Source organism: Engraulis encrasicolus, chromosome 3 (genome assembly GCF_034702125.1).
Source record: "Engraulis encrasicolus isolate BLACKSEA-1 chromosome 3, IST_EnEncr_1.0, whole genome shotgun sequence".
Classification (NCBI taxonomy): domain Eukaryota; kingdom Metazoa; phylum Chordata; class Actinopteri; order Clupeiformes; family Engraulidae; genus Engraulis; species Engraulis encrasicolus.
Genome location: NC_085859.1, coordinates 53,588,184 through 53,615,593, shown reverse-complemented (window position 1 = coordinate 53,615,593; position 27,410 = coordinate 53,588,184). Strand labels below are relative to the sequence as shown.

Below are 27,410 nucleotides of genomic sequence, written 5' to 3'. Positions count from 1 at the left end.
ATTCATACATTACATGATAGTTTATAGGCCACAAGTAAATACTATAGCCTAATGTTTTTTTAAATAGGGCATTTATAAAGGCCCTAGAAAAACTGCCTTGTGAAATTGTGCGCCCTTGTCATGTGAGCGATATAGGCCTACTACCTGTTGACACGCCCTGAAAATCCTGTCGGCCCTGGCAGGTGAGGAATGCGGCAGTGGTTCTCTCTTGATCGCACTCACACATGCACTGGCAGAGCTGTTGAAGACTGACATTGTAGATTGTTTGGATAAAGAACTACAATTTCAGGTAAGGTATCCAAAATTTGGTCCGTTAGGCCTACATCTGAATTTGCCCGATGATGATGTTAAATTATTTTGTAACTGCTACTAAACCAATTTGCTTCCTCGACAATGTATTCAATTGTATTGATATGGTCTCTTGAATCCCAGATATCCCCTATTTAGCCAAATCCATAAGAACTCGTCCGTGACGCACCATCGTGTAAGGCTGTTGTGTTTGTAGGCTATTCGGTCTATCCATATAGGCTACACGTGTACTATCCACACATCTATCCACCAAGTGTTCATTACGTGTTCAGATGCCTTTGGCTATGCGTAACCATCATGGCACAAATCTGGCTGGATGGATGAATACATAGCATGGGCCATGGTTTAACCTGCTATTTGCGTTGTCACTGGCACAATCATTTTAAATGTCTTGATCAAGTGATGAAAATGTTTAGGGTGAATAATATAGGCCTATCGAATAAGTCATTGTTTCGTGTTGGCGTGCTTGCCCACTGCCCAGTAAGATGGAGAAACCAAAGAAGCCGAGGCAACGGCGGTCTGCTACCGTCGGGAGGCGCCTGTGGGCCCGCCTCACCCGGCGCTGGAGACTGCTGGGTCTGTTCGAGATCGATGAGGATCATGAGTTTTACAACCTGACAGTCATGATGAAGGAGGGCCTCGCCGCGGCGTTACAGTCCACCGACCAGCCCGCACAGGTAGGCCTATAGGCTTTCCAATGGACTTGTAGTTTGTCACTGTATTCTCCAGGCTACTCTGCCATATTCCTTGTTGTTGCGCAGGGAAAATATTCATTGTTGTATCTACTGCAAACTATAATTAACAAGAGAAACAACTTATTGTTTACTAGGATGAGCTGACAGCAGATGATTACACCAAGGAAGAGAGTCAAGTCCATGAGGTAGACCCTCTCCATTTCACATATTCAACTACTTTTTCATCAAGTTATGTATTTCTTCATAATATTTTTCTTACGTCCCGTGTATTTAATGTATATTCATGAAAAAGCGAATAATCTCCTTCATCTGTCACTTAATTTCCACCTCTCTCCTCTTTCTATCCCATCCCCCCATCTCTCTTTTATTCTACCTATACCCACCCCATCCATCCCTCCATCTCTCCTCTCCACCCATCCCATCCATCTCTTCATCTCTCCTCTCCATTCGCTCCACCAATCCCATCCATCCATCCATCCATCTATACATCCATCCATCCATCCATCCATCCATCCATCCATCCATCCATTCATCCATCCATCTCTCTCATTATTCCCACCCCATCTATCCCTTCACCTCTTTCATCCATTCTTGCCATCCATCACTCTCTCTCTCTCTCTCTCTCTCTCTCGTTCTGAGAAGGGCTTTGAGATGCAGACGTTTGCCGGCCCAGTGTTTGCCAGCCTGCGGCGCTCGCTGGACGTGAGTGAGCAGGACTATCAGAGCTCGCTCTCCTCCGCCGGCCCCTTCCTGCAGTTCATCAGCAACTCCAAGAGCAAGGCCGACTTCTTCCTCACGTGAGAGCTCAGCATGGCACACACCACACCATGGGGCTAAAGAGGCGCGCGCGCGCACACACACACACACACACACACACACACACACACACACACACACACACACACACACACACACACACACACACACAAAGAAGGACGTAGGCTATGCACACACACACACACACACACACACACACACACACACACACACACACACACACACACACACACACACACACACACACACACACACACACACACACACAGAAGGACGTAGGCTATACACACACACACACACACACACACACACACACACACACACACACACACACACACACACACACACACACACACACACACACACACACACACACACACACACACACACACACACACAGACTGTTGTATACCACACTGTATATACACTCACTCACTTGTGTACAATACAGCAGATTCATGTTTCTAGCTCTGTCTGACCATGTAGATCATCTCAAGAATGATCAGTTATCAGAATTGCACATTAAGCATTGATGATGACAGTGATTCTATTCTAATTTTGTCTCCATAATTGTAAAGCAATGATAAGTGCTACTTCCTGAAGACTCAGAGTAAACGTGAGATCAACTTCCTACTGTCCAACCTGAGGAAGTATACAGAGCATTTGGAAAAATACCCCCACTCACTGATGGTGCGCTTTCTTGGTAAGGAACATGACAAAGACGACATGAGAAAAATATTTGTCTAAATAAATGTCCTGCATTAGAAAGCAACAAATATAAACCATATAGCCAGGTTTTCCATAATATCAGAACCAAATGCCAATTGCATTTGGTTCTGATATAGCCTTGATTAAATACTGATTTTGTACTGCTTTTCGGTTGCTAACAGTTTCTACCAATGCAACTGTTTTAGAGATTAAATCTCTCTGTATGAAATCTTAAATCTGTCTTTAACGTTTTATTAAAGGTGTGCACCGAATCATTATTCATGGAGACATAAAGGTGACAATATTAATTACATTTTTATAACACATTTAATGTTTGAATATGGGGTTTCTGTAACATAGTAATTCTGAATTTCAAACCAATTACTGTCCTCATCTACAGTATGTTGGTTCTGAATAATGTGTTGTAAGTAGAGAACTTATGTATTATAGTTCACAACAGAGGTGTCAAAAGTAAAAGTAGAAGTAAAAAAAGAAACACAGTTTCCTTCCAACACAAGTAACTTATTCGAGTAACTAGTATACCCGTACGATCAGATAACTCTGCACTGGCTGGATCAAGTTTGTGGTGAGTCCTTGTTTTTCAGTATTTTTCAGTAACAACACAGTCTATCTACCTCATTACAAGGGAGTAAATGGTGTAACAGCTATGCAATACCATGTACTAGTGTTGCAATTACACCACAGAAGTACTTTTACTTTGGACACCTCTGGTTCACAACGAGACTGTGAGATTCACTGAAATTTCACTGAGGACAGTGGTGCATGAATAAATTCCAAACCCACTGGCATGCGTAGGCTGGCTTCATTGCTAACTGCAACACTGTACTGGGCTAGAGGTGAAGGTCAGGCTTGAAAGCTAGTGTCTCCAGTTGTATGCTTTTATGAGGGGAGATTGTCATGTAAACTTTCTTATCTTTCAGAAATATTTCATCGTGATGCATAGTGTGTTCTATCCAGATGAGAGGATACAGACCAGGTCAATATCTTTTATTTACCCTTGAATATCATTTTATTCACTCTTGCATTGACACTAAAAGGCCTGCAACTTGAATAGTAAAAGAAGGTGGAAAATACTGTATTTTATACAGTTCATGGCATGAGGATGGCTTGTGATTTGTGTGCATGTGTGCCCTTGCTGTTTGGCTTGATATCTGTCTGCCTGACCCTGGCTCAGTGTAGTAACTGTCTTATCTTACTTGGTGTGTTTCTGTCTGGGGCAGATATGATGTGAAGGGCTGTGAGGTCGGGCGCTGGACGGACCCCACCCCGCGAGAGCAGCAGCCCATTGTGGTGCTGAAGGACATGAACTTCGAGGGCCAGCACATCAACTTGGGTAAGAGGAACAGGATCACTGGCTCGGGCCATTAGCCTGCTTAACTCGACAAACAAAAATGGTAAATGGACTGCATTCATAAAGCGCTCCTTTGAGCACTCAAAGCGCTTTACATTGTATGCCTCACATTCACCCATTCGCACTCACATTCACACACCGGTGGCCGTGGCTGCCACCCAGGGTACCACCCTGCCACCAGGAGCAACTTGGGGTTAAGTATCTTGCTCAAGGACACAACGATGGGGCGGGGCTCGAACCTGCAACCTTTGGGTTGCCGAATGGCTCCTCTACCACCGAGCTACCACCACCCCAGGCAGATTTTTTTTTTGCCTGGTAGGTTGCTCGAGCTTTGCACCATACTGGGTCATTTCACGTGAAATCAGACACTTTGGGACTTTTGGAATATGAGGGTTTTTTTATATTACATTTTTAATTTTTCAATTTATGATGATTCATATTCTGAGGGTTGTTGTATTCCATGCTGTTTGTGTAATTTGTAGAGCCAGAAAAGAGCTTTCAAATAACACCTCAGATATCTTTTTGTGACTTACACTGACTGATGTAATCAAGGCTGAATGCATAGTGTCCGACCCTCGTATGTAAACCTTTGCTGGTCTGTTTCTCCCTTAATATTGGTGTCAGATTCACACAAATGCAGTTCTGGGGTGCTACCTTGCTACTTAACAGGCACAGCAAGTATGATTGAAATCTTTGTCGGTCGGGTCCCAAAGTGTCGGATTTCACGTGAAATGACCCTACTGTATGCATTATCTGTAGCTGGGATGTGGATTTGGCCACTTACAATACAGTGATGACATAGCTGTGCTGGGCTATGATGTGCATTCAATTATTTGAATGCTGACCCTTGGTTTCATAGCTTTCCTATGGTGGGATCTCCAGACTATACATTCATGTGATATAATCTGGCTGGAAAGGCCAAGGGGGCACAACCTCCTGAGGGAGGATTGACATGAAAGGTTTCTGGGCTCTACCATCAGGCAGGAGGACACAGCCCATGGAAAATCAAAGGGTTTATTGGTAGGGAAGTTGGTCTCGATAATTGGATCTTTGTAGGTGGGGCATTGCGGAAAAAAAAATGTTTGCCACATGACAGATTTCAGATCTAGCAAGCCAATACTACTATGATAATGTTATATTAATGACCCTCAAAGGGCTCCCTGTCAGGGCTAGTAATCATGCACAGGGCAGTTTTTTAGCAATGTGGATGGGCAACATGATTGGCTCTGGCTCCTAATTTTCTGATTGAATAATAAAATCTGTTTACTGCTGCTCCATGTTATCTTGATAAGACTGCTATAGTGATAAACAGTCCAAACAACATCTTATGGTAGCGTAGCCAAAAATAATTGCTCAAAAAGTTGCCCTGTGTATCCTCACCTCAAGAATCACTCTAACTTCCCCACTCTATGGGCCTGCCCATCTCCCCAGGCAGAGGGCATAGGTGGACCGCAGATGAGCTTGAAAAAAGGCAGTACAATGCTCAGCCATTGCACTACTAGTTACTATGTAAAAAGAAGAGCAAGGCCAATTATGAAGCAGGCATGTTCCAGTTAACACTAAGGAGACATGCATGTTGTTAAATTGGTTTTAATGGTCTTTTAAATGTTTTGTTGCGCTACAATGCATGCCGTTCCACTAGTGGAAGGCTGTAATAGTTGTTGAGACGTTAACTACCATAGTTCTAACACTACTGTGACAGAACACATGGTTTTTAGTAATGCACTCATCTCTCTTCCCATTGGCAGGTGAGCAGAAGTCGTGGTTGGTCCGTCAGGTGGAGATTGACACAGGGTTCCTGCGTGGCCTGGGGGTTCTGGACTACAGCGTGCTGCTGGCCCATCAGCCCCTGCACCTGGACGAGATGGACCAGAACCAGGACCTCGCCACGCTGGTCCTCCGCACCACCATGTGACTACCATTCAGTTCCACCATAACACACAACAACATACTGGCCTCTGTGGCTCAAGACATTGGGCAATATTTCACATCTGCCACAATGGAGTAGGATTCATGAGTCATGAGTCATTGGGTCATACATGATACCATCGAGGAGATTATTACACTCAAAAATCACTGTAAAATCACTCACCCGATATTGCCAAAATACACCATTGCCTAAGGAATAATTGTGTTATTCTCCCTTATCCAATTATGACAAGTTGTGCAGGTTTTCAGTAGGTCACAGAGATGATGACAAACGTTTTTGAAACACACCTTGTTAATGATAAGACACATTTGTAATGATGATATTGGCAACATATTAATGACACAAGACACATTTTATGACATATTAATGCTGAGAAACATTTTTGAAACACACCTTATTTGTGTGCAGATCTGTTGACATAGAGAATGGTCCGACTGAGCCAAAAGAACCTCCAAAGATTCCCGGGACGCTAGCGGAGGAGGACACCGCCCTGCTCCAGTCAGAACCACAGACAGGAGATCCAGCGGCGGCGGCGGCAGAACCAGCAGATGACCAGCCAAGGACAACCCTAGCAGAGGATCCGGTGTCTGGGATTCCTCTGCAAGAGCTCCCCTCACACAGGCACTCTGAGGAACTCAAGGAGTTCCAGGCTCAAAACAGGAGACTGCTACCCGAGTTCAAGAACCCTGTTCACGTCATCGATGGGCCGGAGCTGCGCTACTTTGTGGGAGTGGTGGACTTCTTCACGGAGTATGGACTGAAGAAACGTCTGGAGAACCTGTGGAAGAGGATCAGGTTCCCTGGCAGGGCTTTCTCCACGGTCAGCCCACCGGACTACGCACAGAGGTTCTGCCAGTGGGTACAGAGCCACACCAAATAACTCCAGCACAACAACAACAACAACAACAACAACAACAACAACAACAACAACAACACAACTACAAAGCACTCAGCCCTCTCGTGTACAGAAACACACAAGCACTGAGAACGCACAAACAAATGTACACACAATCACTCTATCACATACCCTCCATGGCAGAGGTAATAATGTGCTTCTCAGAACAACCATTCACAGTGAGGGGGACCTCACTGGCCGCTATCACTAGACATAGTGATAGTGTTATTTATTTATTTATTTCATTCAAAGCAACAGGTTGAAACAAAGTAGAGTAATGGCAAAGCAAGAACAACAAAAACAACAAACACTGTTCTACATTCTGCATGCTGGTACAACCAGGCCGCAGTCACTGTTGCATGTAAAACTCATGTGTGAGAGACTGTTGTTGCATTATAATAACTGTAGGTGTCCTCTCTCCTGCTAGTGTTTGTGCTGAGGACCAGGGTAGCTTGCACACCTCACAAAAGGAGAATAAAATGTTCATTCAATTTGTTTACAAGTTGTAATATTTAAAGAAAGTAGCTTTTTATTATTAGCCAGTCATTGGTAAGTGATTAGAGAGCGTCAGACTTGTAGCCCAAAGGTTGCAGGTTTGACTCCCGGCCGGCCAGGTTGGTGGAGGGAGTTGCTCTCCCAATCCTCATCCATGACTGAGGTACCCTGAGCATGGTACGGTCCCGCCGCTGCCTTGGGCCTTGCACGGGTGAGGCATAAACGCAATTCCGTTGTGTGCAGTGTGCAGTGTTCACTTGTGTGCTGTTTGAGTGCTGTGTCACAATGACAATGGGAGTTGGAGTGTCCCAGTTGGGCTTTCACTTTCGCTAATTATTATTTTCATTTTCTACTCAATAGTTTTTAGGCCTTTTTGATATCTGGCCCAAGGAATACAGCACTTAATAAAGAGAAGAGAAAAAACAATTGAATGTGTTCTTGATTTTATTTTGTATTCTATATTAGAATGCTATTGTATTTAATAGTCTAGCATAGTATAGTAGTTTATAAATAGTGAAGATTCAGGCTATTACGCACAGTGTATAACCGGTCTGAACTGTGCTGTAATTTGGAACGCACAGGCACAGATCTGTGCGCACAGGCTTGTGAAGGTCTCTTTAAACACAAGCCGACTAAACGATTTCTGAACGCATCGATGTCTCTATGTTGAACGATTGCTCTGGCTCCCTCTGTTGTAAGCACTGCTGCTCCTCTGGCGTGATCACAGTCCCCCGCTGCACTCCGAGCCCCACTACAGATGCGCTGGAGACGCACATCTCACTCGCTGACATCATGGATTTTAATGTAAAGAAACTAGCTTCAGACGCGGGAGTATTTTTCACTCGTGCTGTCCAGGTAAGCCATCCGGTGTCGCTTTCTTTGATATCTCGACTAGCCTGCCAAACAGTTCCACCCAAAGTCATCCTTAAAACGAAACTGTCAAGCGCAGCAACATCAAACCCTGAATGTAGTAGCCTATTCGCCTGCATCACTGATCTCTTCGTTATCTCACAGAAAGTCAAAACCCACACACATTTTAAGCTCATAAATTGGGGTGAGATAGCAAAAGTCGGGCTCGTGACTGTGCTCTTCTGACCGCACAGTAGATGGTTTGTGCGGGGCACACAAGGGGTGTTTATCTAACTGAGAAAGCAGTGAAATGGTCCATCGACCCCCAACCGCGACTGACTGACTCGGTCGTGATGTGATGATGCGCTATGGAAAGTCGCCTAGTGGGCGATGCACACCATGGATTTGGGAGTCAACAATAGCTCTTGACAACGCATACTCGGCTAATCCAAAGTGTAGCCTTTGTTATTTGAACGCCAAACAACATGTCATGTTTAGTCAATTTCCATATTCTCGTGCGTGCCCCATCGGGACCGATTTGGAATGAGCTTTTCACTGTTTTCAGTAGCGCTGGAGGGATTCGTGGGAACTCCTCTCTCTCACACACACGTTCCACCCCACGATAAATGTAGGAATGTGTATTGCTGTCCGTAATTAGGTGAAAGGTTATAAAGAATATTGCATGTAATGGGTCGACAAGGTCTCATGGGATTCAGAAATCCCCCCCACAGACACACTGGTGTCATTAATCAACATGATCTCCTAAAATTCCGTGCTCCTGGACACGGATGTTAAGGACACGAAATCCGTGTCCAGGAGCACAGATTTTGCCAAAATTCCGTGCTCCTGGACACGGAATTGTTTTCCGTGCTCCTGGACACGGAATTGTTTGAAGTGCTTTCTATAGGCTATTTTCACAGTCTTGTGTTTTCTCAGGATTTTTCTAATTTAAAATATTTTGTTTAAAAAAAAAAAAAACATTTCTTACTCACAGGTTAGGGTTAGGGATTGTTTTGGTCTGGGCACAGCTAGTTTTCTTTCATTCATTATATGAGTTTGATAGCCTAGCAACCAACTGGAAAAGGTATTTCTCAAAAATATGTCTTTAATGACAGGTTAAGGTTAGGGAATGTTTTGGTCAGGGCACAACTTAAATTGCTATAGCATTATTTTGTTTAGGATTAGCATTTGGTATGTATTTTCTAATGATAGAGTTAACACAGTGCTGTGGTAATAGCCTATAGAAAGCACTTCCGTGTGCCCATCACGGAAAACAATTCCGTGTCCAGGAGCACGGAAAACAATTCCGTGTCCAGGAGCACGGAATTTTGGCAAAATCCGTGCTCCTGGACACGGATTTCGTGTCCTTAACATCCGTGTCCAGGAGCACGGATTTTTTGGAGATCAGGCTGCATTAATACGTCATCAAAACTTCATTAATTTCCCATTCTCAACCTTCCTGTAGCCTATCACCAGGCGACTGCTCTTGAATGTGCCTATGTTTACATTCAATGTAGAGTATGGCACATTGATGTTTGTATTTTGAATATTATGTAGCCTATACAAAACATGCTGATGCATTTTCTCATGTCTTTTGTGTTATTATACATGAACAGACAGTCTTTATTTGATTGGTCTGCATTGCATTCAGCTGTGGTGAATTGGGCAAGGCCTATTGATTTCCTGCCCCCATCCGATGTTGTTGTGTGTAGTTCACACAGGAGAATCTGGGCCAAGCAGAGAGAACGGAGCTGGATGCTCACTTCGAAAACCTCCTGGCCAGAGCCGACTGCACCAAGAATTGGACAGAGAAGATATTCAAACAGACAGAGTACCTGCTGCAGCCGAACCCGAGTGAGGACACACACACACACACACACACACACTCTCACACTCACACTCACACACACACACACACACACACACACACACACACACACACACACACACACACACACACACACACACACACACACACACACACACACACACACACACACACTGTATAATCAGCCCACATCAATAGAAACATAACGCTGCATGTGTAACCTTAATACCGAAGACCAAACGTTTTGCATGTTGTTGAATATTGTATCCTCTGTGTCATGTTTGTGACTTGCTATAAATGTGTAGGATACTGTGTATAACATAGTGCCCACAAAACATGAACAGTGCAGTAGTACACACACGTGGAGGAATTTTGAGGATCTTTTAGGAGGTGTGGAAGAAGCCACGGCGCTACATAAACTAGACCCTGTACATTATTATTATTAATATTATACAATCAGAATATGTTTAGCCTCATGATCTGTGACTGTTGTACAAAGAATAACTGAAGAGTTCAGATGCAAAACCCCCTAACTCCATTTCTGAAGACCTGCACTTCTATATTTTTAGAGAATCCCGTTGTTGGTTTGGTTTACATTAATGTACTTGATAATACATATAAATAGTTATATTACATAAATAAAATAAAAAAATATGCAATTTTGATAGCTTTGTATTAAATAAAAATGAATTAAGATTATTTTCTGAAATGGCACTTAGGGGGTTTTGCATCTGAACTCTGTAATGTTCGTATATTAGATGAAATTACTATTTACGTCATTGTACAACGGTGAGCATTTTTGGCATACAAAAAATATCCATAAAATGCTCTCATGGAATATCAACCTAGACTATCATAAATATTTTCAGTCTGAATACAAGTGCAGACATTTGATCTGCCAATATCAGATAATGGAAGCTATTTCCTATGTTGCATTATACGTATTTGATCTATAGTTATGATCCATTATATTACAACTGCCAGAGAGGTGTATGGGGCTGTCTAGAGCATTAGACCATGGCCGTACAGCCAGATGTCCCAATGCTCAATGTGAGGTAGCCTATTTAACGAACCAGAATTCTTTAAGATTTTGGAAATCTCCACCGTAAAGTGTCTTAGATTGCAACATGTATTGAAGAGTATGTTTTCGCTTCTTGGTTTCAGCAAAGTGTGTCGATTTCCATCTTTTTAAAACAGCGTCATTGTATAGTGGCATTATTCTGTAATACACCATCAGCCTTTCATCAAAGATACTCTTTGTTAGGCTCATATACAGGTATACACACAAAAATGTACACACTTAAACTTGTTATAAAATAGGTGTTTATGAAAATTCATGTAAGTTTGGAAGTGTAATTGAATTTACAGGTTGTTGTTTTGTTATCGCCTGTTCTCTTGGTGTCTGACGTCTGTGCTATAACTCAGTGCCTGAAACTGAATGCAGCCATCGAAAGTGAGTTTTGTTTTCAGTGTCTGGAACAGAATGGATGTTGATTTGAGAACAGGTGGTCACAATGAAACAATAACGCAATGCCTGTAAATTCTATTTCACTTCGAAAAGTACACAAGTTTGAAATAACACTCACTTTACAATGATTTTAAGTGTGTGTAGTACACATTTTTGGGGAACACCAAGTGTTTAGCTCCTGGGCTTCTGTGTTGAGTATAGAACACTGAGCTGTAACTTGTCTCTCTGATCCCCCATGCTACAGTCGACCACACTGGTAAGTATCTCTGCTCCTCATGGCGTCACTTCTCCCCCATAGGTGAAGGGCCTACTAGCCTAGTAGAATAGACTAAACCCATACTGGAAGAATATGTTTTTTTGCTCTGTGAATTGGTCTAGTTTTGCACCATAGGGGACAATCATAGCTCGGACATGAATCTGTCCCGACTCTTTCCTCTAATTATAGCGCTCTGTCAAGTTTTGAATCTGTGTAGCAAGACATTGGGATGGGATTAGCATGGTGAGTGCCTATGGTGCAAGCTCAGACTATACATTTCATGTCATAGTCTGGCTTGTCAGGCTTAAGGCCTTTCCTACTCCAGCACAGCATCCTGCTCGTATGGCCGCCATACAGTAGCAGTGTACTGGGAGGCTGTGTTGGGTAGCTGTGCCATACTCTAGCTATGTTACCACCACATGGATGTATGAAGTGGTAGCGGACGGTGCAGATACACAAAGATGGGAAACCTTGCTGCAGAAAGGAAGAGTCCTACCACATAGTGATTCTACCTGGACATTTAAGATTATTTATGATTATTCCACAAATTAGCTCATCTACTGTGGTGAATAGTTGTACTAAATAAAATCATGAATAAAGTGGTGTGTAGCCAGAGGAGGTATGTGACCGGGCCTTTGCTCTGCAAAGCAGGATTACCCATCTTTGATGTGGAAGCAGAGCTGCAATCATGGCTCTGAATTAACGTTTTTCATCACCAGCCAAAATGGCTATTAGATACTGATTGTACTAGTCAAACACATACTGACTAATGGGTGCCTAATAAGTTGGTCTTTTCCACCAGCCAAACTGAAATTTAACTAGTAGGCTATTTGGCTGGTTGTCTGGTGTTATTTTAGAGCCCTGGCTGGAATGTAGCACTGTAAACATTAGGAAATGTATCCTACACAGATATTTTCAGTTCTAATTACTTTATCAAACAACTAATGCATTTGCTGATTAGAGTTAATTTCTTTGTGTTCATTGCCAGTTAAAACTGTTGAAATGTCATTAATACTGCCTGTTTGTGCAAGCCTTGATGCATATATTTGTGGGAGATAGCATTTGAGATGGAATGTGTAATATGGACATGCAAGAAAACACAGTATAGTTGAGGTGAATATGTTCAGCTTCTTCTGATAATAGGGAAGCATCATAAAACTTCCATGTTAGTTAAACATGCACATATCTTTCAGTCACATGAACTAAAAAGGTTGAAGTAAAATTTTTAATGGGAGGATTTTACGACTGAATTGTTTGACTGATGCATTGTGGCAGTCTCTAGCTGACCACAGTCCCTACTCCCTTATACATGTATCTTCTTTCCTTTTTCCTTGCTTAGGTTGGTAAAACTCTGTCATTTGACTTTAAAACTATGTATAGCTTTGGCCCATTGACTTGTTCCAGCTTTGTTGTTGTTGGTTTTGGGATCGTAATATCTATCAGTGTAATGGCATGTTGAAGATGGAGGGGCCCTTAGAAATGTATTTGGACAAACAGTGAAGTGAAAGAACCGTTTTTCTGAAAAGATTGTATGGATTGAGTTTTGCATGGATGCACAAAGTACCCTGTTGTGCTGAAACCTTTCAATTGACATTGTGTTTCCATCAGTAATTTGATTTCATCCCTCATTTTTCCATGCAGAAAACAAACAAATAGACACATAGTATATTTTCATCAACTAGCAGCATTATTTAAAAAACATCATTCCTAGTTGCCATTTGTGAGCTTGCAAAATGTGCAACAGCAGCAAGCCATGATGTTTTGTTGTCTTCCTCCTGGGAGCCAGATGGCATGCATGCAAAGACTCCATTTTGGCTCCAGACCTTCTGCATTGGTGAATCATGGTTAAAATGACACTCCGTTTAGAGAACTGAGGTAGTGTGTGTGTGTGTGTGTGTGTGTGTGTGCGTGTGTGTGTGTGTGTGTGTGTGCGTGTGTGCGTGTGTGTGTGTGTGTGTGTGTGTGTGTGTGTGTGTGTGTGTGTGTGTGTGTGTGTGTGTGTGTGTGTGTGTGTGTGTGTTTGTTTGTTTGTTTGTTTGTTTGTTTGTGGCCTACTTTATTAATCCTAAAGGGAAATTAAGGTAACAATCAGCCTACTACATGTAAACATATAATAATACACACATACACAAAGACAGACCAAGCGTATCGCATACATACACATAACACAGTACAGACATTAAGACAGATCAAACATGTTGTACGTCTCACTCTGTACATAGAAGGATTAACTAAATCCTAACGTAATGAAAATGTTTATTGAGAAGGTGCCTAACAGTTAGTCAAATAGAATTAAGTGACCAAAAATAATTGTACACGATTGGTATATCAGCTCAGAGTAATAATAGAACTGTGTGTGTGGGTGTGGGTGTGGGTGTGGGTGTGTGCTGGGGTCTGCCGGTGCGTGTAAGTTGGGTGGGCAGTACAAGACAGTGAGCAAACACAGGGGACTAGTCACCCCATGGACAAGCACAGCAGGTCTGACCAGCATGCCACTCCTGACGCCAGCAACTGGTGTTCACAACTCACCTGCCAACACAGAGACTGAAGACGGCAGATAGCTGCTGTCTCTGGCACATGTCCATCTGTGATCATGATTTGGCCCTGATTTGGCCTGGATACGTCCCTGACCTGGTCTCGATCTGTGGCTGTGCTGTGGCTGTTGGAGTCAGTCTCCTCTCTGCCAACTAGAGCCTGGGCCTGTGCAAGACGTGACACCTTCTGTCTCCTTGTTACATCCTTGTTGTCTACTGAGGTGCTGGTTACACGTACGCAGATATTTTTAAATGTGGATTTTTTTTGTCCATTTACGTGTAAATACAACATGTCGATACGAATAAAAACGGTAGTTAATGGTGGTCGAAAAGAGGTGCATTTTAGTCCCCTGTATAGGATGTTTTTAAATCATAAGTTTTGAAATGCACATTTTAACACTCAGTTTACGTGTTTTTTGCCTAGAGGCTGAGTCTAAGGGAGAGAGCTGCACTTGTCCAACTCAGAACATAATGAAATAAAAAGATCATTTGTGTAGGCCGTGTCTGATTTTATTTGTTTACCAGTTGTTGGGGTTCTGCACCTGGTTTAAATGGTAAAACTTTATTTTAGGGATACATCTATTAGCACTAATACATACAATGTTAATGCCTGCACAAGTAACTTGTAAGGCATGTACTAAGCAAACGCTAAGGCTTACTAGGTCCTTACTAAGGTTAAATTGGTAATAATTCCCTCATTGTGCATGAACAAGATATTTGCGAATACATGCTTAACAAATGTTTGATTTTGTAAGTTACTTATACAGGCACATTGTATGTTTTAGTGGAAATAGATGTATCCCTATAATAAAGTGTTACCGTTTAAATGAGAGTAATGATGTCCTGGGTCTAGCACTGCATTTTGCATGGCTCAGCACTCTCTCCTTAGATGTTGTCTGTCGCCTGTGTGATTCATAGCAGTGAATGGCCTTGCTTTATTTTCGGTGTAGCTTGATACTGTGTGCATTCAGCGCTAATGCATTTATTAAGCAATAGCAAGTGTTTTTTTATTAGCAAGCTGTTCTGATCTGTTCTGTTCCCAGTTATTAATAATAATGATTATTATTCATAATGTTTTCTATACCAGTGAGCAGAATATCTGTGAATATGTGTTAAATATGGACGGTTATATAAACCCATATAGTACTCTGGTTTGAATGCCAATACTGTATGTGTGCAAAGATATCAAGGCACTTAGCATAATGAGAGGCTCAGTATTTTATTTCTTTTTCGTGGATAGTTTTCATTTTCATTTGAAATGTTGACACGTTCTGAGGTGAATACAATTCCAGTATTTCCCCTTTGTTGGAGAGAAAGAAAAGCACAATCAATGCTGAACGAAATGTAATGTGAGAACAGGTTTAGCTTTCAGGAGCTTCTGGAAGAGTACAGAGGCCTGTACTACAAAGCTGGCTCAGGAGTAAACCAGGATTCCAGGCTCTTCTATTAGATGATTTACCTTAACCTGGATTACTCCTGAACCAGCTTTGTAGTATACAGTAGGCCCCAAGAGCCTGGGTCTCATGAACTCATGGCCACCAGCCACCCTAATGTAATAAGAGTACAGACTCTCTAATGGTCACCTGGAGTCATTGACAGTGTCAATGCCTGGAGTAGAGCATCTCTCAGCATCATGGCCAATCTAGTCAACTATGCCTCTAAGGCAGTGGTTCCCAACCTATGGGTCGGGACCCAACCTATGGGTCGCCAAAGATCCACGGGGGGTCGCGAAGCCCTCTTGAGTTTTAAGGGGTTTCATTTTAATACCATATGTAGCCCATGTTGAATAAATGACAAATGCATAGAAGCAACAAAATTTAAGTGCTACATTAAACATTTATTCTGTTATTGAACAAAGTGAGTTTTCAGAGGAGACAGAGCGTATCAAGTGACTTCCTCTCATGCGGGCGCTGGGTCACCAAAGCTTACAATAGTAAAAACATGGGTCCCTGAAGAAAAAGGTTGGGAACCACTGCTCTAAGGGGAAAACCTAATGTTTTAAGGGGAACTGCAAATTTTGATTTCATAGAATGCACAGGTCAGTCACACTGTATTGCATGTGAATAAAAATGCTCTCAGAATTTAAAGGTCCAATATGGTGTTTTTAGGATACATGTATCTACGAACACATTTTTCAGAATATTTATCATTTAAAGAGCTGCACCTCTGTTTCCATAGAATATTAAAATGTTAAACAAAAGCTATTGTTTTGCTTGTAAAATATTTCCTGGGCTTTTCGGTGCTTTAACACTCTCAGCCATACTCATTCAGTGTTTGTTGCCCATTTGTTGCCCATCATCTGTCTTTTGATGTGCCTGTCCTCTGCATCACTCCTCACACGCCACCACCATGTGTAATCACCTTTTATTTCGCACACTGACTTTGATGAATGATTTCATAATGAAAGTGGGGAAAATCCTATGCCATACCCCATACTACCAGGAAGCAGAAAACAAACAAGGTAGTTGACATCATATGCCTGACTAAAGGGTGGGGTCATTTTCCAGAAAGCAGCCCTTAGTGTCTTGCTGTTTCAGTGTCTTACCTGGGTGTATAACTCTTGAAGAAATGGTAAATCGAAATACCTCAACCAAAAAATTAAGAGACCTCCACAAACTACCAACTACACAAACTTTCTTGGACTTCACTGTATGTAGGTTTGTGAGTAACTAAAACGAATGTTGTTGGGGTCTAAAAGCATGGCATGTCACATTTTGACAATTTTCTCTGAACAAATGTCAATATATATGTATTTTGGAAACAACAGGGTTTGTTTTACTCACACGTAATAAATCTATAAATATAGGAAAGGAATTGAAAGAAACTGGTACGCTGTGGTGGTCTTTTGTTTTGTTCCTCAGCGGTATACCCTGTCCACAGTGTGTAAGCTAAAGGTGGCTAGTGCTACATAGTCGGCGAGGGCATCAGTTTTTTGCCCCCTTATGTACCCTTCCTGTCTGTGATGATCAAGTTTATCGTAGTCCGCTGTGTGGTATTTGACCCTACTGACCTCTAGAGACTACTGACCTTGGTCTCTTTGTTAGCTGACCTCATTGACTTTGAATGTTAACGGGAGAGTCTCTCTCTCTCTTTCTCTCTTTCTCTCTCTCTCTCTCTCTCTCTCTCTCTCTCTCTCTCTCTCTGCAAATGGAGCACCTCAGTTTTGTCCCCTGGTAGCTTTTCTGTCTGTGTTTACGAATTAGCTTAAGAATTAGTTTACGAATGAATTTAGGAATTAGCTTAAACAATAGCGTCTTGTTGATTTTAATCCGATATATACAGTCTAGTATGTACAAACGGCCTATTTGACCCTTGTGACCTCTAGGGTTTTCTGACCCAAGTCTCTGTCTGTAGCTGACTTTATGTAGCTGACTGACCTTAAATGGCTGTGGGTCTCAGGACTTGAGACAGTCTGTAGACTCTAGTCAGTTGCCTCTTCTCTAACTGGCAGAGCCTAGCAGTTCCTTGAAACTGACTATAGTCATGGTGGTCATGGTGTTTCACTGCATTCGTGTATATGTTGTGTGTGTGCATACTTTTGTCGGCAGATGTCCCATCATCAGTGTCTATGTACAGTACAGTATTGTGTAACCATTCAACAAGCTCTGTTTGTTTGCCTGCATGTTTATATGTGTACACTCTGTGTGTGTGTGTGTGGGTGCGCGTGTGCGTTTGTGTGTGTGCGTTTGTGCGTGTGTGTGTGTGTATGTGTGTGTGTGTGTGTGTGTGTGTGTGTGTGTGTGTGTGTGTGCGTTTGTGCGTGTGTGTGTGTGTATGTGTGTGTGAGTGAGTGAGAGTGAGTGACAGAGATTGAGAGAGATTCTGCCTGTGTGTTTGACTGTGTTGCTGCACCCCTGACGGTCTCATCTCCTCTCCTTTCTTCTCTTCTCCTTTCTCCTCTTCTCTTCTCTTCTCCTCTTCCTTCCCCTGCCTCGCCTCGCCTCGCCTCGCCTCACCTCGTCTTGTCTCTCCTCTCCTCTTCCTTCCCCTGCCTCTCCTCTGCCTCTCCTCTCCTCTCCTCTCCTCTCCTCTCATCTCCTCTCCCCTGCCTCTCCTCTCCTCTCCTCTCCTCTCCCTCTCCTCTCCCCTGCCTCGCCTCGCCTCACCTCGTCTTGCCTCTCCTCTCCTCTCCTCTCCTCTCCTCTCATCGCCTCTACTCTACTCGCCTCTCCCCTGCCTCTCCTCTCCTCTCCTCTCCTCTCCTCTCCTCTCCTCTTCCTTCCTCCTCCCTCTCCTCTCATCTCCTCTCCTCTCCTCTCCTCTGCTCTTCTCTCCTCTCCTCTCCTCTCCTCTCCCCTGCCTCTCCTCTCCTCTCCTCTCCCCTCCTCTCCCCTGCCTCTCCTCTCCTCTCCTCTCCTCTCCTCTCCTCTCTACCAGGTGCCCGTATCGAGGAGTTCCTGTATGAGAAGCTGGACAGGAAGGCTCCGTCCAGACCCACCAATGGGGAGCTGCTGGGACACTACATGCTGGAGGCAGCCAAGGACTTCGGCCCTGGAACCCCCTATGGTCAGTCACGCCCAGCACAACATACCCACAGGGCTGGATTAACGCGCAGGCCTATCCACCTACCAGGGGGGGCCCAATTGCTCAAAGAAGGTTGAAACAGTTTTGCTTAAAGGACCAGTTCAGTCAATTTCAATATGCTGTTGTATTGCTCACGCTACCCTTGACTTGTCAGTACCCGGTGATGCCATATTTTTCGGCTAAGCCCTTTCCGAGATATGAGCTATTCTAATGGGGGCAGCGTTTGTTTACATTTTTTTTTTTAAATGAACATACCGTAGGCCTACTCCAAATATTTTCCCAAAAGGTACCGCTGTTTGCTAGTTGTCTGCTGATGTTGTATAACCTTTCGGATGTTTTATATTTGAATAAATAAAAATGTTTTTTTTTAAAAAAGTAAACAAAGCGCTGCCCCCATTACAATGACCAATATCTTGGAAAAGGCTGAAGAAGAGAAAAAAAACCCTCAGGTACTGACAAGTCCAGAGTAGTGTGAGCATTACAATTGCACGTTGAAATTGACTGAACTGGTCCTTTCATTTCAGATGTGATATTGAGAAATCTATCTCTTGTTTAATACTCCTCTCCACAGTTGGCAGACATATTATGGGATTCATGTGGTAACATGGATTAATGTAATTCTGTTCTACTTTGGACTACTGCAACCTGTAGCGTAGGGGCCCGGGCCATCTTAATCCGGCCCTGCACACCCGCATACACACTTGGCCACACACACACAGCAAGTCATAGTCACAGACAAACAATGACCCCATACTGTCAATCATACAATCACCAGCATCATGGCAGTTATGATCAGGGCTAGGGGTAGTTAGGTTTGTTGAAGGTTGCTAGTACAATACCTGACTCTGGGGAGTAAATAAACTGTGTTATCCCTCATCCTCCTCCATGGTTGAGCTTTGCTCCTTTGGGACACTTGTTGGGCTTCCCCCCTGCACTGGTGAGGTATAGATGCTGTTGTTGTGTGCACTGACTGTGTGCTGTGTTGTGCTGTCACAATGACAATGGGACTTTCCCCACTGGGACAGTTATTGGATCAGAATAAACATAGCCTAGCATTTTACAAACGCTTCCCAGGTCATCACCTTGACCCAAAGTCAAATGCTGACAAAAGCTGGTCTGCGAAGTTCACCACGTAACCAGCATGTCACATGGATCTTCTTGAAAGCATGTCATCACCATGGTGAGGATCTCTGACCTTTCACCTCAGAGTCCATGTACATTAATTCATTTCACCATTTCGTCGTGTCAGCGTCTTGAAAACTATCTACTTTTACAAAGTTTCTGTCCTCTCAACAAAAGCCTACTGTTTACAAAGAAACATGGATCGGCTGATTCGCTAGTCTGTGCTAGTTGAAGTTGAAGTTTGTTTATCTTCCCAGTACTCAAGTCACATGACCAAGGATACCAGCCCAGCGAATCAGGGAGGAGCACGTCATAGTGATATTATCCAACCAGGACGGTTTTCGAAAATTTTAATGAAAATGGACAGTGCATCCGCGATAGAAGCGATGTAGAAAAAGATACATGTAAACTTACAGAGTCTACTGTACTGATATGAGGCTGGCTGTTATTGCATTAGGTCACTGTCTCCTGCTCCGTCCACCCATGAGAGGAGAAGAGGTAGATCAGCTAATGCGTGAATAAGCATATAATACGCATTTGATTCCCAGGCAGAATAAAGACATGACTAACTTCCCTGTGGAATCTAGATGCATCCAGGATAAACAGCATCCATGTAGACTTACTTTGGTAATGATCTGTCTCAGGTACATGAGAAGCTCAAACGGATGTTTATATAAGGATCTCATTTCAAAGGCTGTTTGCGAAGGCCTCTCCTCTCCGCTTCAGTTTGGCAGTCGGTGGTATTGGTGGTGTTTTTTTCCCAGCTGAGGGAGAATTCCAGCGCTGGGGAGCTGCATGCCGGATCTTCCATCCAGACCAGTAATTAGATTTTCAGTGGAAATCCATTTCTCCTGATGAGGCCCACTGCTCTGCATCCTCAAGCAGTCTTCACCAACACCAGCGCAGCTCTGGTGGATTAGATTATTATCAATGCGGCCATTGATAGATCAGATTATTATCAGTGCGGCCATTGATGGATCAGATTATTATCAGCGGCTGTGGAGGGAAGGGGGTGCACATTAAGGAAGAAAAATCCGCACTCACAAACTGCGTTTCATTATTTATGGTGCCACGCACTGATGAAGGCTTGATAGCCGAAACGCGTTTGCTTTTTGGACATGGTAATATAAATAAATAATGAAACGCAGTTTGTGAGTGTGGATTTTTCTTCCTTAAGTTGATATATTTTATCGCACACCCAAAGACTTTCGTTTTTTTCCAAGAAGTTGAGCGTGTCCTTTGCCAAAACTTGAAGGGGGTGCACATTCTCAGCTGCAGATTTGTGGCCATGGAATGAAATACACAGGAACAGAAACCGATAATCAGCAGCCAGTTAACTTACTCTCTTGACTGCCATTTGTTCATTCACTCTCACTAACTTAACAACTCACTCATTCACTCACTCACTCACTCACTCACTCACTCACTCACTCACTCACTCACTCACTCACTCACTCACTCACTCACTCACTCACTCACTCACTCACTCACTCACTCACTCACTCACTCACTCACTCACTCACTCACTCACTCACTCACTCATTCACTCATTCACATCGTATTAACACATTCCGGTACTCAACAACACAGACCAAAGTGTGTCTGTCCTCAGTGCTGGAAACAACTTCGATGTCAGTCAGTGCCTCTGGTGTGCCATCGTGCCCAGTATGACAAAACAGTCAATAGTGGAGAATGTTCTCCTGAATTGATCCTGGCCTGTGTGTGTGTGCTTGCGTGTGTGCATGTGTGCGTGCGTGCGTCTGTGTGTGTGTGCATCCGTCCGAGCGAGCAAGAGAGAAAAAGAGTAAGTGTGTGTCCCCTGTGGCCTGTCACCTCTCCCTCCTGACAAATGGTTGCTGTCTCCTGGTTGCCGTGTAGTCAGCCTGGATCAATAGTTCTCTATCGGAGGCCACATGCTCCTGTCAACGGGGCATGGGCACGGCAGGCTGCTGTTTGGTCTCTTTAGGCTGACCACAGGCTGAGGCCACAGGCTGAAGCTGAGGATGACTCAGACTAACGGTAGGGACACATAGGAGGCGAAGCGAGCGAAGCGAAGAGAGGCGAAATCCAACCGTCATCAGGTCGTCGCGGCGAATCAAATGGAATGGAACAGTTATGTTGTTGATTTGATTGGGCCGTGGCAGGCGAATTCGCTCCTCATTTGCATAACATTAAACTTTCTAATTTCGCTTCGCTTCGCTCCTGTTCGCTTGCTTTTGCTTGCCTTCGCCTGCCTTCGCCTCTCTCATAGGAATGAATGACAAAGTTTGCAAATTCGCGTGTATGTGTCCCTACCGTAAGACTCAGATTCACACAGCAATCAGCACCAGAGCACCGCAGGGCCTTTACTTCTCACTCTCACACTTCACCCAGACACCCACAGATGGCAACTCCGTATGGGCGTGATCTGATTTCTTCACCTCAGTGAAGTCAGTGAAGACCAAAATCTCTTTTGTAAGAAACTGTGTTTTTTCATCATATTTCTTCGCCTGGCAGAGGCCATGATCTGCATAAGGGCCAATGATGTTTTAGTATGAGCAGATGTCAGGGTGGAGCAACCACAGCTAATGCCGCTATTGAATGGATTAAATGAGTTTTTCTGTTTTTGGCGGATTATCTAAGAAGTATTCATTGCAGTACATTAATTACCAATTATTAATTCATTCGGGGGCATTAGCTGTTGTTGTACCTCTTGACGTCTGAGCCCAAAACAAGTCATTGATCCACAATCACATTTATTCAGTGACGTCAGAGGACACCAACGATGGTGATACTTACATACATAGCAGTAAGGAAAAGGATTTCTAACCCAGAGTGGCAGCATTGAGTCCCTTTATTTGTAAGATTTAAAAAAAAAACCTTGTATGTATTGGTCTTAAGGGCTTTAGGTGCAGGCTGTCACATATGGTAACTGTTGTTTGTTTTCCACTGTTTTCATTACTGGCATCATTGGTCTTTGAGTGTGTAGTACGTAGTTCCTTAATGGCCCACTCAGCAGCTCTTCCAGCCCTTCTCTCCTGACACACATGAATGGATAAATAGTACTGCTTGAAACGGAGAATAGGACAGGGAAATAAGGAGTTCTCCTTTCCTCAGTTCAAGGAATCCCCAATGCTCCCAATAGACCAAAGACAGAGGCTCTGTATCAGCCTGATAAAAATTGCAATATCAGATAAATATCTGTCACCATGCATGACCTTATTATTAGTATTATCACTGTTGAGGTCTAGAATGCATCACAGTCTGGAAACATTGCTATTTACATCTGTGAGATGCAGTCATGGATAAGCGGTTAGGGCATCAGACTTGTAGCCCAAAGGTTACCGGTTCGACTCCCGACCCGCCAGGTTGGTGGGGGGAGTAATTAATTAACCAGTGCTCTCCCCCATCCTCCTCCATGACTGAGGTACCCTGAGCATGGTACCGTTTCGCCACACTGCTCCCTTGGGGAGGAGGCATAAAATGCAATTTCGTTGTGTGCAGTGTGCAGTGAACACTTGTGTGCTGTGTCACAATGACAATGGGAGTTGGAGTTTCCCAGGTGGGCGTTCATGCTTTCACTTAAAAATAAATAAATCAGAAATGTTGCTTTTGACCACTGGTCAGGTTACCCAGGTTGCGTGAATGCGTGCGTGTGTGCGCATGTGTCCGTGCGTGCATGCCATGAGGGCAGTATTTAGTAGTAGTGCAGATCAGAAATGTTGGTTTTGGCCACTGGTGATGCTACCCATGCTGCGCCCATGCAACCGAACATGCGTGTCCTGAAGGCAGTAGTACAGCTCCGATCAGGGCTAGTCTTGCCCCAGGCCCGTCTTGGTCCCATAGTGAAGTGAAGTGCTCTCTGCATCCGCTAATGCCTCATTAGGTCATTAGTGGTCTGCAGCTTGCTGCTTTTAGTGAGCTGTGCTCTGCTGTGCTCTGCTGTGCTCTGCTGTGCTCTGCTGTGCTCTGCTGTGCTCTGCTGTGCTCTGCTGTGCTCTGCTGTGCTCTGCTGTGCTCTGCTGTGCTCTGCTGTGGTATAGCACCACCCATCAGGGTGCACAACAGATGGAGCTCTGTGGGGGAGGTGATGGAGGGGTGGGGGGCTCTGTGCTTTCAAGTCTGTATGGTGCCTGCCTGTGGTGCAGAATGAAGCTCAAGGGGGGGTTCATGGTGGTGTGGCATGGCGTGGCATGGTACAGAGTAGTGCACTGTGTATCTCTGCAGGGTTTGGTTTGTGTTGTGGGGGTGTAATGAGGTGTAGAGTGCTGATGTGCAGTGTGATGTTGTGTGGTAAGATAAGGTCATGTGTGATGGTTATCGATTGTGTGTTTGATTTGATGGATAGATAGATGCTCATATTGCTGCCCCAGTGTGCGTGCATGCGTGCGTGCGTGTGTGTGTGTGTGCGCGTGCGTGCGTGCATGCATGCATGCGTGCATATGTTGTGTGCAAATCTGCATCTGCTCGATTATTGCGTCCTCCTGTTATGGATTCCTATTCTGCACACAGAGCCGCCTAATGTTCATCCTAATGTTGCTGACCTCTGAATAATTCAGATAACTGAACCATAATAAGGGCGACTCAATGATCTGAAATGCATGTGAAGTTAAGATAGATTTAGGATAACTGTGATGAAGATGAAGATGAAATTAATCAATCCCCGTCATCCATCCTCTCTTGTGCTGGCTCCCATGGGGATCATAGTTGACAACCAGGACTACAACTCTGCTTTAGCTAGGACTTTTATTGCACTGACTGTGTGTGTGTGTGTGTGTGTGTGTGTGTGTGTGTGTGTGTGTGTGTGTGTGTGTGTGTGTGTGTGTGTGTGTGTGTGTGTGTGTGTGTGTGTGTGTGTGCGTGTGTGTGTGTGTGTGTGTGTGTGTCTGACTTTGTGAATATACTGTATGTATGAATGTATGTGTAATGCTCTGTGTAATGTCCTCTACTCTACTCTCTACTAACCCGGGTTTCAGACGAGTGCATCGGGGTCCCAGGTTTCTCCAGCGTTTTAGACCCATATCTCACCCACTCCAGCTGGTATTCTGACCCCCCACATCTAATGCTGCTATGTTAAAATAAATGATTAACCCATTTTTGCATTTTAGCATCTGCAAAAACCACCTGCTAAATGCCTCAGCCCTTTTAAGGAAAAAGTGCCCCCTCAGCCTTTAAAAACCTAAATATATCTGCCTCTGAGGCACATAAAAGCATGAAATGAGTTGCATTCAAAAGTTAAGACTCCCCTCTTGAATGTGGTCTTTCAGCTGTAACATCTAAAAAAATCTTAAATCTCATGAGCCTGAGTGCTGCGTCTATGTGGCTCCAGGCACCTAGGGCAATGCAGCGTACACGCATTATCCATGTGAGAGTGTCAGGCTGTCAGCAGAGACTGGGTGGGGTGATGCCAGGCTATTCATAATAGACTATATAGATAATTATAATAATAATAATAATTAGGGCTGGGTTAAATATTTGATTTAATCGATAATCGATCGATTTCATTTAAAATTCACATAATCGATTCACAGGGCACAAAATCTTTTTTTCTTTTTTTTCTTTTTTTTGTTATTCTTGTTCTTTTTGTTTAATTTAGGTCTATGGAAAATACCCAGTAGGTATTAGTCAATTAGGCCTAGGCCTACTTATTACAAATTAGCAATCTGATAACACTGTCCAGCCACAGCCCTTTGACATTTTTATATAAAATTAGGCAACAGAATATTTTGGGGGAAATCCTGGCAGCAAGAAGGGAACGGATTGAATCGATTCGGAATGAATCGAATCAAATCGAATTGAATCGTGATTAATTGATTCAAAGCCCTAAGAATCGAAATCGAATCGATACAGGCACATGGCTGCGATACCCAGCCCTAATTATAATAATAGTAATCATAATCATAATCGTAATAATAACTTTTATATAGCAGCTTTCATGGAACCCAAAGTTGCTTGACAAAGGAGATGGGGCTAAGGAATTGGGGAGAAGGGGAGAAGGGGAAGGGTTAAGGACCATAATACTCAGTGAAGAGATGAATTTTGAGATGGTTTTTAAACATAGCCAGTGTGGGGGCTTGGCGGATGTGGAGAGGTAGAATGTTCCATTCTCTGCAGATGTTTCCCAGCTGGAAGAAGGCAGATTTGGTGTTGTTACCTCCGCCAAGGAGGTTGTGTTTTCGGTCGCATTGGTTTGTCTGTCTGTCAGCAGGATAACTGAAAAAGTTATGAACGGAGTTTGATGACATTTTGTGGAGTCGTTGGAAATGACAAAAGGAACAAGTGATTAAATGTTGGTGGTGATTGTAGACTTACAAAAGGACTTACAAAAAGATATATTACATTACATTGCACTTAGCTGATGCTTTCATTTAATTCGAAACAACTTACAACTATTATTTTTCAGGGTATAGGTTACAGTACCTGGTGCAATGTGGGGTTAGGTGCCTTGCTCAAGGGCACTTCTGCCATTGATGGAGATGTAGGGAGAGGTCAGGTGGGATTCGAACCTGCAACCCCTAGATTGAAAGACCAACTCTCTAACCACTATGTCACAGCTGCCCCACAAGATAGCATATATATTATATGATATTATGTAGGCATAGGGTTCCACAGCGTGTAGATGTTATGGCATCAGTGACCCCAAGGCCTTGGTGGATGTTTACACTCTAGTGTAGTGCTGCTAGTTATTGACGTGGAGTGAAAGTGTTCAATCCAGGATGACCCCTAACAGATGTGTGTATGTCTGTGTTTCAGGAAGTACCCTGATCAAGGTGGGGGAGTGTCAGCAGAGGCTGGGCGGGGCAGAGAGGGAGTTCCTGCACACCAGCGCCATCAGCTTCCTCACGCCACTACGCAACTTCCTGGAGGGAGACTGGAGGACCATATCAGTGAGTTGGACACTTGGAATCATATGACACACACACACACACACACACACACACACACACACACACACACACACACACACACACACACACACACACACACACACACACACACACACACACACACACACACACACACACACACACGTACTAGCAGGCCTACACACACTCATACACACATACAGTGCGTGCATGCTAATAAACCGATCCAAACACGCACAAGACATACAGAGGTTTCAAATGTTTTTTTTCTTTATTCTGTACTATTTTGTGTTTGCTACAGAAAGAGCGGCGTCTGTTGGAGAACCGGCGTCTGGACTTGGATGCATGTAAAGCGCGTCTGAAGAAAGCCAAAGCAGCCGAGGCCAAGGCGGCGGTGAGTCACACACACACACACACACACACACACACACACACACACACACACACACACACACACACACACACACACACACACACACACACACACACACACACACACACACACACACACACACACACACATTCATCACTCACTTTCCACTCTCCACACAGCAACCATACCGCTCTCTTAGTCAATCATATAAAGAGCTGCTCTCTGACTCAGGCTAGAGACATACTGTACTGTAGTAGTCGTCCAGATATTACAACTCTACTCTTCTCTACTCTACTAATAAGAATTTCACCAATTTTGCTTCATTAACTCTACTTTGTACTAGTCACAGAAGAAGTCATTTTATTTTAAATCAGAGGTATTTTTTAATAGAACACACCTTTTTTTCTTCTCACTTGCACCACATTGCTGG

The 27,410-nt window shown here is 43.6% G+C and overlaps 2 protein-coding genes across 6 annotated transcripts in view; both read left to right on the top strand.

Moving 5' to 3' along the window:
- The first annotated feature begins 217 nt into the window (after positions 1-217).
- LOC134445518 (phosphatidylinositol 4-phosphate 5-kinase-like protein 1) lies at positions 218-7,592 on the top strand. 2 transcript variants are annotated; one of them, XM_063194576.1, is made up of 10 exons: positions 218-289; positions 791-986; positions 1,139-1,189; positions 1,647-1,801; positions 2,360-2,484; positions 2,750-2,784; positions 3,431-3,486; positions 3,731-3,843; positions 5,610-5,772; positions 6,200-7,592. In XM_063194576.1, the coding sequence occupies exons 2-10, from the start codon at positions 795-797 to the stop codon at positions 6,669-6,671; spliced, it is 1,362 nt and encodes a 453-aa protein (XP_063050646.1). In that variant the 5' UTR covers positions 218-289; positions 791-794; the 3' UTR covers positions 6,672-7,592. The 2 variants fall into 2 exon arrangements, with proteins under 2 accessions (XP_063050646.1, XP_063050647.1); XM_063194577.1 differs by lacking the exon at positions 218-289 and having other exon boundaries at positions 651-986.
- Positions 7,593-7,890: 298 nt separating this feature from the next.
- Positions 7,891-27,410, top strand: part of sh3glb2a (SH3-domain GRB2-like endophilin B2a) — a 36,384-nt gene continuing 16,864 nt past the window's right edge. For all 4 annotated transcript variants that reach the window (XM_063195714.1, XM_063195715.1, XM_063195712.1 and 1 more), the window contains exons 1-5: positions 7,891-8,036; positions 9,743-9,884; positions 18,494-18,622; positions 26,495-26,628; positions 26,909-27,001. In XM_063195714.1, coding sequence (XP_063051784.1) covers positions 7,974-8,036; positions 9,743-9,884; positions 18,494-18,622; positions 26,495-26,628; positions 26,909-27,001 — 561 coding nt within the window. In that variant the 5' untranslated portion in view covers positions 7,891-7,973. The remainder of the gene's footprint in view (positions 8,037-9,742; positions 9,885-18,493; positions 18,623-26,494; positions 26,629-26,908; positions 27,002-27,410) is intronic.